The sequence below is a fragment of the Nesoenas mayeri genome, assembly GCF_963082525.1.
Source record: "Nesoenas mayeri genome assembly, chromosome: 1".
Lineage (NCBI taxonomy): Eukaryota > Metazoa > Chordata > Aves > Columbiformes > Columbidae > Nesoenas > Nesoenas mayeri.
In genome coordinates, this window is record NC_137541.1 from 153,697,290 (window position 1) to 153,707,540 (window position 10,251).

At 40.0% G+C, this 10,251-nt stretch overlaps 1 protein-coding gene across 2 annotated transcripts; it reads left to right on the plus strand.

The window, feature by feature from the left end:
- Positions 1-152: 152 nt before the first annotated feature.
- On the plus strand, positions 153-4,849 carry LIG4 (DNA ligase 4). 2 transcript variants are annotated; one of them, XM_080362893.1, is made up of 2 exons: positions 153-437; positions 1,003-4,849. In XM_080362893.1, exon 2 carries the CDS (start codon positions 1,019-1,021, stop codon positions 3,755-3,757), a length of 2,739 nt encoding a protein of 912 aa, XP_080219019.1. In that variant the 5' UTR covers positions 153-437; positions 1,003-1,018; the 3' UTR covers positions 3,758-4,849. The 2 variants fall into 2 exon arrangements, with proteins under 2 accessions (XP_080219019.1, XP_080219020.1); XM_080362894.1 differs by having other exon boundaries at positions 1,086-4,849.
- Positions 4,850-10,251: the final 5,402 nt, after the last annotated feature.

The window sequence follows — 10,251 nt, forward strand, 5'->3', positions numbered from 1 at the left end:
GCCGCGGCGGCAACTGCGCAGGCGCGGACGGTTCCGCCGCCGCGATAGCCGGGGCCTCCCCGTGCGGCCGGAACCATTGCGCCTGGGGGAGGAGCAACGAGTAGCGGCGTCAACGGGGCGCTCCTCCCCTTCCGGGGCGGCCGGTGTGACCCTGGGTCCGCGGGTTGCCCTGCTTCCGCGTAGGTCGGGGTCCCCGTTCAGCCACCGTCTCCACCCGCCTGTCTCCCTCCATCTGCCCGCTAGTCCGCTCCGGGGAGGGAGCGGCCGGCGCAGAGCGGAAGGTGCCCCCTGGGTGGTGTCCGTTCACCCCCGACCCGTGTCCATGGCAACGCCGTCGCGGCGCGGAGTGGGGATTCGGAGTCTGCCCGCGGGAGCAGCACCGGCTACGTAGGACCCCGCTCTCTCAGCGCTTCCACGCAGCCCCTGCGGCGGGCCTGGTGGGTCTCCTCAGCGGCAGGAGCCGGGGGGGAGCGGGGCGGCGTTGCGGGCGGCCTGTACTTCGAGGGAAAACGGTCTCTGAGCAGCGGGAGGCGTGGGCACTGCCTTGTCCTGTCCTCCAGTCCTGTCCTCCAGGAGATGCTTGTGTGGGAGCAGGGGTGTCAAACTCATTTTCACTGGAGGCCACATCAGCCTCGCCGTTGCCTTCGAAGGACTGAATGTAATTTTAGGACTGTATAAATATAACTACTCCTGCATTTATACACCCTTAAAATTACATTCAGCCCTTCGAAGGCAACGGCGAGGCTGATGTGGCCCCCGGGGAAGATGAGTTTCACACCTCTGTGTTATAGTATCACAGTCTGGCTGCTGAGTTTCACCCATAACTAAGGACTGTGGTACCAGCTAGTGACCTTTAGGTAAAGATAACAGTTAAATCCTAATTAGAAAAATGAGGAAATCAGTAAATCCTAATTAGAGATTTTTTTTTTTTGAGACAGAACAGCATTCTGGTGGTTTTTTTTATTTCTCTACAAGTATATATATGTATTTTTTACTTCTTAGCGAGAAACGGACTCTGATGGCTTCCACACCTGCATTGCAGCCTTCTTCTAAAAGGACAGTGGCCTCTCGTGTGCCTTTTGCAGATCTGTGTTCTACTCTGGAGCGAATACAGAAGAGTAAATCTCGTCCGGATAAAACCAAGTACTTCAAGGATTTCCTGGATTCCTGGAGAAAGTTCCATGATGCTCTTCACCAAAAAGAGAAAGACGTCACAGATTCTTTTTATCCAGCAATGCGACTCATTCTTCCACAGTTGGAAAGAGAAAGGATGGCATATGGAATTAAAGAAACGATGCTTGCGAAGTTGTATATTGAACTGCTTAATTTACCAAGGGATGGAAAAGATGCTGCAAAGCTTTTAAATTACAGGACACCTGCTGGCTCACGTGGAGATGCTGGAGATTTTGCAATGATCGCATACTTTGTGTTAAAACCTAGGAGCCCAAAACAAGGCAGACTGACAATAGAACAAGTCAATGAACACTTAGATGCAATAGCTAATAACAATGCTGCTAAAAACAAGGGTCTGTTAAAGAAAAGTCTTCTTCAGTTAATTACCCAGAGCACAGCACTGGAACAAAAATGGCTTATCCGGATGATTATAAAGGATCTGAAGCTTGGTATTAGTCAACAAACTATATTTTCAATTTTTCATCCTGATGCTCTTGAATTACACAACGTCACAACTGATTTGGAAAAAGTTTGCAGGCAACTGCATGATCCCTCTGTCTCTCTTAGTGATGTTTCTATCACGTTATTTTCTGCCTTTAAACCAATGCTTGCTGCTATTGCTGATGTCCAGCAAATTGAGAAACAAATGAATAACCAGGTATTCTACATAGAAACTAAGCTGGATGGTGAACGTATGCAGCTGCACAAAGATGGAGATGTGTATAAATATTTTTCCCGAAATGGGTTTGACTATACTCAGCAGTTCGGCGCTTCCCCCCTTGATGGTTCGTTAACACCATTTATTCATAATGTATTTAAGAGCAATATACAAAACTGCATTCTTGATGGTGAAATGATGGCTTACAATCCTGAGACGCAAACCTTTATGCAAAAAGGAAACAGATTTGACATAAAAAGAATGGTGGAGGACTCTGATCTGCAGACCTGCTTCTGTGTGTTTGACGTATTGATGGTTAATGATCAGAAGTTGGCTCGTGAAATACTGACCAAAAGGTATGAAATCTTAAGTAGCGTATTTACTCCCCTAGCAGGCAGGATACATGTTGTACACAAAAAGAGCGCCAGAACAAGAAAAGAAGTAATTGATGCTTTAAATGAAGCAATAGATAACAGAGAGGAAGGGATTATGGTGAAAGATCCCATGTCCACCTACAAGCCTGACAAACGTGGGGAAGGCTGGTTGAAAATCAAGCCAGAATACGTTAATGGGCTGATGGATGAACTAGACCTTTTAATTGTTGGTGGTTACTGGGGGAAAGGCTCTCGTGGTGGAATGATGTCTCATTTTCTGTGTGCTATTGCAGAGACGCCTCCTCCAAATGAAAAACCTACCATTTTCCACTCTATTTGTCGTGTTGGCTCTGGCTATACTATGAAGGAATTATATGATCTAGGTTTGAAACTGGCTAAACATTGGAAGCCCTACCATAGGAGGGACCCTCCTGGTAATATTTTGTGTGGAACTGAAAAACCTGAAATGTACATTGAACCTTGCAACTCTGTCATAGTTCAGATCAAGGCAGCCGAGATTGTTAACAGTGATATGTACAAAACTGACTGTACTTTGAGATTCCCCCGAATTGAGAAGATAAGAGAGGACAAAGAATGGTATGAGTGCATGACTTCAACCATGTTAGAAGATCTCAGAAGCAAAGCAGAAGGGAAGCTGGCATCTAAACACCTTCATATAGAGCAGTATGATGAGCCACAAGAGAAAAAAAGGAAAACTGTATCAAAGGTGAGGAAGATAATTGGAATAGCTGAGCAGTTCAAAGCTCCTGATCTTTCTAATGTAAGCAAGGTTTCAAATATGTTTGAAGATGTTGAGTTTTGTGTTATGACAGGAATGGGAAAATACACAAAGTCTGAACTGGAAAGCAGGATAGCTGAATGTGGTGGCAGCGTTGTACAGAACCCAGGACCAGAGACTTACTGTGTCATTGTAGGAGCTGAGAATGTCAGAGTGAAAAACATTATTGCTTCCAACAAATACGATGTGGTGAGAGCAGAGTGGCTCCTTCAGTGTTTTCAAACCAAAATGCTGGTGCCTTGGCAGCCAGCCTTTATGATTCACATGTCTCCTGACACCAAAGAACATTTTGCTCGTGAGTATGATTGTTACGGAGACAGCTACACGGCAGACACAGATGTTGCACAACTCAAGGAAGTGTTCTCAAGAATGAAAGACAATAAGGTGATGCCTTCTGACATGATCGCAGAGTTAGAAGAACGTTATTCGTGGAACAGCTGTCGGCTCAGTATATTCAGAGGAAACACTATTTATGTGGACTGTTACGCTGTTGTTAATGAGCCCAGAACCAAAATCCATGGAACGACACTGTCAATTAGAGCTTTGGAGCTCCGTTTTTATGGTGCAATAGTAGTCTCTCACCTTGAAGAGGGCATCTCCCATGTTGTTGTAGGAGATGATCATTCCCGGGTAAAAGAGATGAAATCACTCAGAAGAACATTTGCGCTAAAATTTAAAATCGTATCTGAGCTGTGGGTAACTGAGTCAGTGGAGGAAGGAGTCCTAAAGAATGAAAATCAGTACTTAATCTAAAATAGTTTTTAAGCTTGGAGTGAAAGCATTCTTGTTGGCATGACTGAACTTTGATATTATGAGGTTGCCTTAAGTTGTGTGTGTTCATGCCTTTTTAAAGCTGACTCAGGCTAAAGAGAAACAATCTATTGTTAAAATTAGAGGAAGGCTTTTAATTACACTGGTGTGGAAGGAAGAAGATGCTAAGCTATTTGGATGAGAAAAAACCACCACCAGATAAGTAATAAAAGCCTTTTACTTCACAAACAGGTCTCAGGAGAGATCTAATATTTTATGTAAGAGAATTTCTAGCTATTAATGGTGCTTGCCTCTGTTGTTCAAAGTGGAGACAATAATTTACTATTTTATGGAGATTCTACTATTTAACATATTATTTATTACTTTATAATGACATTCATGTTTTTGTAGAATTTTGTGTATATTCCGTATGCTGCAGAATTCATTAATTTATAAAATTTAGCTATACCATTTTAATTTGTTTACATTGCTTTTAGCAGAGCCCCACAAGCCGCAGAAGCACTTTGGTTTTAGGGTATTGCATTGATACCATGTTTCTTTGTATAAATAACCATTGTAAAGGAGAACCTAAACTTCTGATTGAGGTGCTAATGAATTAATAATGACCTATATATCTGTAAAATACAAATCAATTACTTAAAAACTGTAATGACCTCCTGTGCTCATTGCAGTTAAACCATGAAGTGCGACAGAGCTGGGCTTTTACACTTAACTATCAGTTTTATCTCAAAAAATGTTTCATAAGCTATTTCAGTGATGTAATATTAATTTCCACATATCCAGTTCAATGGATATTTTTTTCAATTATTAAATAAAATCTATTTTTAAAGTCTGCCTGGTATCTTTTTTTTTTTTTTTTTTTTGGTGAGAAGTAACTTTTAGATGATTTATGCATTAACTTTGAGGAGACAAAGGTTCAGGCCTCTGTTCCTGTTATGTCACTACTGGTATCAAACAGAACCAGGTTTTGGCTGACTTATTTCTTCAGTGCTCTCTGTGGTCATGCTCATATAAAAAATTACTGTAGAAAGAATTAGGAAATGTTATACGAAAGGCTAACTGTTGGAAGTTTATTCTTATAGTTGGTGTAAGCATTAGGAACTCCTTTATTATTTGACATGTACTATATAGGTAAAATGTAATAACCACTTTTCTTACCATATAAAATGTTAGAAGGCACAATATTTTTTATGCATAAAATAGTATATACTGAAAGACAGTGCATTATTTTCCTTCTAATAATTCAAATATTAGATTGGTTTATGTGATGTCATAAATTCAAATTTATAAATTGAAAATGAAGAGTGTTTGGCTTTCTACTCGCACAGATTTCTCTTAAATGGATTTTAATCAAATATATGTTTTAGGTGATCCTGGTTAGGAAAGTTAAAAGCAAAAACAAAAAGGCAAATATGCATTACAGCTGACTCTTGAGACATTGTCAAATATCTTACTTTGAGATCTAAATGTTATTTAAATAGATGTATTTAAGAAGCATTAATTCCACATTGTCTTTTTGTCCTCTCAAAGCTATGCAATGCTGGGGAAACTAGAACTAGTAACTTATCGGCAAAATTGTTACTCTTTTTACTGACTCCTCAGTACGTAGTGCACTGAAGGTTTATTTTTATATTTATTTAAGCTGAAGGTTTATTTTATCACAGAAAGACACCTCATGGACTTGGTATGCTGTTTTAGCTTGTTTTATTTTGTATTTTGCCTCAGTTCTAGTTAGAACTAGTAATTAATTGTTAATCATGCATATTTGGGACATGATAATTAGCATACTGGATAATGTCAAGTAACTAAGCTGGCGTGTATTTTTTTATTTTGGTTGCTGTTTGAAAATTTACATTTACTTTAAAATGCTGAATAAGAAATGCCACACAGCACGTGTCAGTGTAAAAAAGGAATCTTTAGTTACTATTACACTGTAAAAATAACAGGCATTCAAGGTCAGGGGTTTTTTTGGGATGTTTCTTTGCATGGCAGCTGCATGGATCTGTGGATGAAATTGCTCTTATTGGACTATGTGTCTAGAATATAACAAACACCGTCACTCTGAATGTCCCCTGCTTCCTTTTTCTTCCCTCAGCTTTATATGCTGAGAATGACATCTTATGGTGTGGAATATCCCTTTGGTCAGTTGGGGTCAGCTGTCCTGGCTTTGTTCCCTCTCAAATTCTTGTGCACCGGCAGCCTACTCACCGGTGGGGTGGTGTGAGGAGCAGAAAAGGCCTTGACTCTGTGTGAGCACTGCTCAGCAGTAACTAAAACATCCTTGTGTTATGATTACTGTTTCAGCACGAATCCAGAACATAGGCTCATACCAGCTACTATGAACAAAATTAACTCTATCCCAGCAAAACCAGCACAGGAGGTATACAGAAAATTTCATGCATGATGTCTAAGGGTCAATATAAGACAAGTAAGAGCTGATGTGGACCAACAGTGTACCAAAAAAAGTCTTTATTTTGTTTTGTCTAATAAAAAAATGTTCTGACATATAAAACTAGCCTTACTATTAGGTAATCGTAGTCCATTAAAAACAGTGTTCAAGATGGAGGAAAAACTGAACTCAAAATGCTGAAACATTAGCCTGATATTTAAGTTCCAGAAAACCCCCTCTGATAACAAAACATCAGCCTATTGTGTTTTTTACTGCAATGAATACTCTAATTTTCTTGATTACATGTAGATTTTGAAAATAGAGCTTTTGTAGGTGAAGGTTTCTTAGCTTATTTACATGTTGTGTAAAGCTAATTTTTTTTTTTTTTTAATAGACACTTGTCTTAAGAGGAAACCTTCCAGTTTGCTTAGTAATATTAAGTTTTTAGTTTGTTTTAAGTTTATTTTATGATAATGTTCCTGAGGAAGTGGAGAAAGAAAGGAGAGAAAAAGAGCCTGCAGACCTTGCAGTCTGGGGGAAATAGAGAAAAGTTTGGTCTTCTTTACATTCACTGTCTTTTAACTGGCACTTTTCAAAAATGCTGCCAGAGATGGAGAAAGCAGAGAGCAACTTTCAGGACCTGGTGTAGCAGAACATCTCGTACGTACCCATCCTGTCTGCAGGTGTATGATGGGGAATGATGGTCTGATTTCTTGGCCAGTTACAAAGGCCATTCTGCACAGGCAATAAACTGTGTGATGCCTGGGAAAATGTTCCACGGTTCACTATGTTTGTTGAAGAGTTTAATAAAATAGGCTCGTGTCAAGCTTTTTTTCTGCTCTGAAAGGCATAAACTCAAACTTGTGTAATGCAATTGGGGAATTAAAAGCCTGTGGGCAGCTTGCACACAATATCACATGTATCTTGCCAGGGAGCAATATTTTTTTATTCAAATGATTTCCCTGACTTGTCAGTGGGAACACAGTGTGTATTGATCATACAGAGCTGGTTGTTGAGGTTTTGATTGCGGGGTGACAATAAAACTGGCAGATGTATTGCTAATCTCCTCTCCCATCCCCTTCCCCCTTTCAGCCCCTCCCTCTCCCCCCTTCCCACTAAGGACAGGTGATCAGGAGGGAAAGGAGGACAGAGAAAAGAGAGTTGGAAAAATTAAAAATGTTTTACTAATGCTACTAATAAGAATAGAGAAAATAATACAAAATATACAAAACCAATCTTGGAAGTCTCAGCAACTGCGGAGCTGGCACCCGAAGTCCTGGATTGGACTCTGCAGCCAACTGGAGCTGGATTCAATCTGTCACTAGGCCTCAGTTCGCAGGGATGACTAGCAAGGTCCTCTCCTAATGTCGGCCATAAGGATAAAGAAACGAGATCCTCCTGATCTCACACTTTTATATGAAGTATTCACGTGAATGAGATGTTATACTTTGTTGGTCAGTTTCTTGGTCACCTGTTTCTTGTTGCCCTCTCGTGAGAGGTGCATTCATGCTTATCAATAACTTCACATTCCATTACTATGTTTACCAAAACATGTATCTGGTTTTCCAGGAAAATGCAGCTAACATGAAGGCTTTAGCTGACAGGCAAATTCACTAAAAGAGAAACTTGTTTTTAACAAAACCAGGACACTGGTGAAGTCTCAGATGTGCTCATACATTAGAATATACACGTCAGCTTCACATCTAATGATGTAAAATGAAAGTGTATAACTTGCTAATACTGTAGACATTTATGCCAGGTGTGAAGTAAGTGCCAAGTGCTGTCATTGCTTTTTTATATGCAGATGGATGAAAATATGTCATTATATGAGAATATAAGAAGCCAAAATCATAAGTAGTTGACATTCAGAAGGCACTGGAATATGTTATTTGCAAGGGCTGTTTATTCCTAGGATAACTTACCAAATTCTTCTAATTCCACTTGGAATGTACCCGTCTTAAGCAAACCACTAGTATGTGAATAAGCTGAAACCTAAACATAGAAGAAAAATTATTCACTGAGGAGTGGAAGGGTAGGGTTGTTTTCTAGAAAGTGAGTAGTTTGTGCACCAATGGGAGAGACAGAAAAACGTGATGAGTTGTTAGGCATTTGCACGTCAGCACAACCTGAATCAGCCCTCTTGCTTTATTTCACATGGCCTCTGCTTTTGCCTGTACATTGAAAATAATTAATTGACAGTCTTGCTATTTTAAGGGGCCTAAAAAGATCTTATTCTTGACTCTGCATATAGGATTTAAACTACTGAGTCTTGCAAAATAGCGTACTATTAACTGTTTAGTTATACTTTGAAGACCTGAAAGCTAATAACACTGAAGGTAACTGTGCATATACAATAGATTGCAACCTGCTGGCTCTGTGCTGAAGATGTATTATCGTAGCAATTTCACATTTAAAATATTGTGAATAGTAACACTGAGGAAAGTCAATTGCGTGGATGAATAAAAGCTTCCCTCTCTTTTCCTGCAACTTAACTGTGGTATCATGGTAGCTTTGGGTCTCTTTATGCAGCTCTATTGTGAATGTAGTGAATATCAGAATCAAATTCTTACATTTCTCTCCTGCTTTTAGGAAGATAAATCAATGGAGAAAGAAAAGGCAGGAAGCTGCAGTGAGTCAACAGAAAACACTATCTACTTATACACTGGTCTTTATACAAACTGCATGAAATGATCATTAACTGTTTAAATGAATGCTTTAATTAGACAGGAGACTATAAATAGTGTTTTGCATAAAATATGATGAAAAATCATTATTATTTAAAAAATTACTGAAAACCATCCCCTCTTAGTTAATCAACTTATATTTTCTTTGCTTTTTGAAGAATGAGGGTAATTCACATATTTAGCCCATCTAGCTAAATTATATTATCAATTTATTTTTATATTTGGCATACACCAACAACGACAACTTCCAAACTATTTCAACCACAAATGGGAATAGGATTTCTAGTGTACAAGAACTTCATATATGGGAAGGAGCTCTCAAAACCCTCAGTACACCCACCTCCTCCTGGGGTATGACTGCCTGTGCTCAGGGCCACCTCTTTGGTGGTGTAGCTGTGTTACCTTGCTCAGATAGTTATTAAAATTGCTGTGTGCAAAAGAAGCTGCGACAAGCCTTGCTAGGGCCCTCCTTCTGTCAACTTGGAAGCTGCATTTAAGTTCAGGCCCTGGTCTTAGTCCTCACCACAACTATCTTGCAGCTGTGCTTGGCTGTGTACCTCCCTGGTCCCAGTCCTCACCCACTGACTTGACGTTGGACCTGCTTCATCACTAGGAGCTTACTTAGCCATCACTAGCTGACCAAGCTTACCATCACCAGGTCTGCTTTGCTCATCCTCTTGGATGGGACTTGTATGGTGGAGCTGTGCCATTTGTTGGTGAGGACACTGTCCCATGCCCACCTTATTGTCCCTTTGGCTTGCACCATGCTTCCCCTTGTGGAGCAGCCTGCTTGCATCTCTTTATACTACAGGGAATTGAATGAAGGAAACCTAGCTTCCTCACTTCTCTCCTTTATGGAAATCTTCACCCCTCACAGAACCTTCTTTCCTTGTCCCCCTGATAGTCACCTCATGTTTAGTTTGGATGTGATTTTCTTTCCAGGACCGAATTCAAAAATTGTGGGAGTCTTATAAATTTTTACCGTAGTACATTTGTTTGGTGAAACACTTAAAGACTGTGTAGTCCCGGTTGCTCAATTTCCAGTTACTCTTCCCTGAAATAGTACATCTGTATGTTTTGAGAGAGTCTGCATGAATATATTCACAAAGCAGAAGGCCCATTTATTCAGGTGAAAAGAAATCAGTCAAAATCTGTGTCAGCTATGGTAAATGACAGGTAAGGTGTATTATTCTGCTTATGGTGCCCTGATTTAATGATCTGTTGACAGATTTTATAAAGCTCATTAGTTTGCAAGTGAGGCTGATGCACTGTTTTTTATAACGTTCAGTTTTAGTCTTTCTGGTTAAAAAAAACCCCAGCAGTCATTCAGTCTTTCCAATCCATATGAAATTTCAGTTTGAATTATTTCAAAAGAAGGTCTTGAAGTTGTAAATAATAAAATT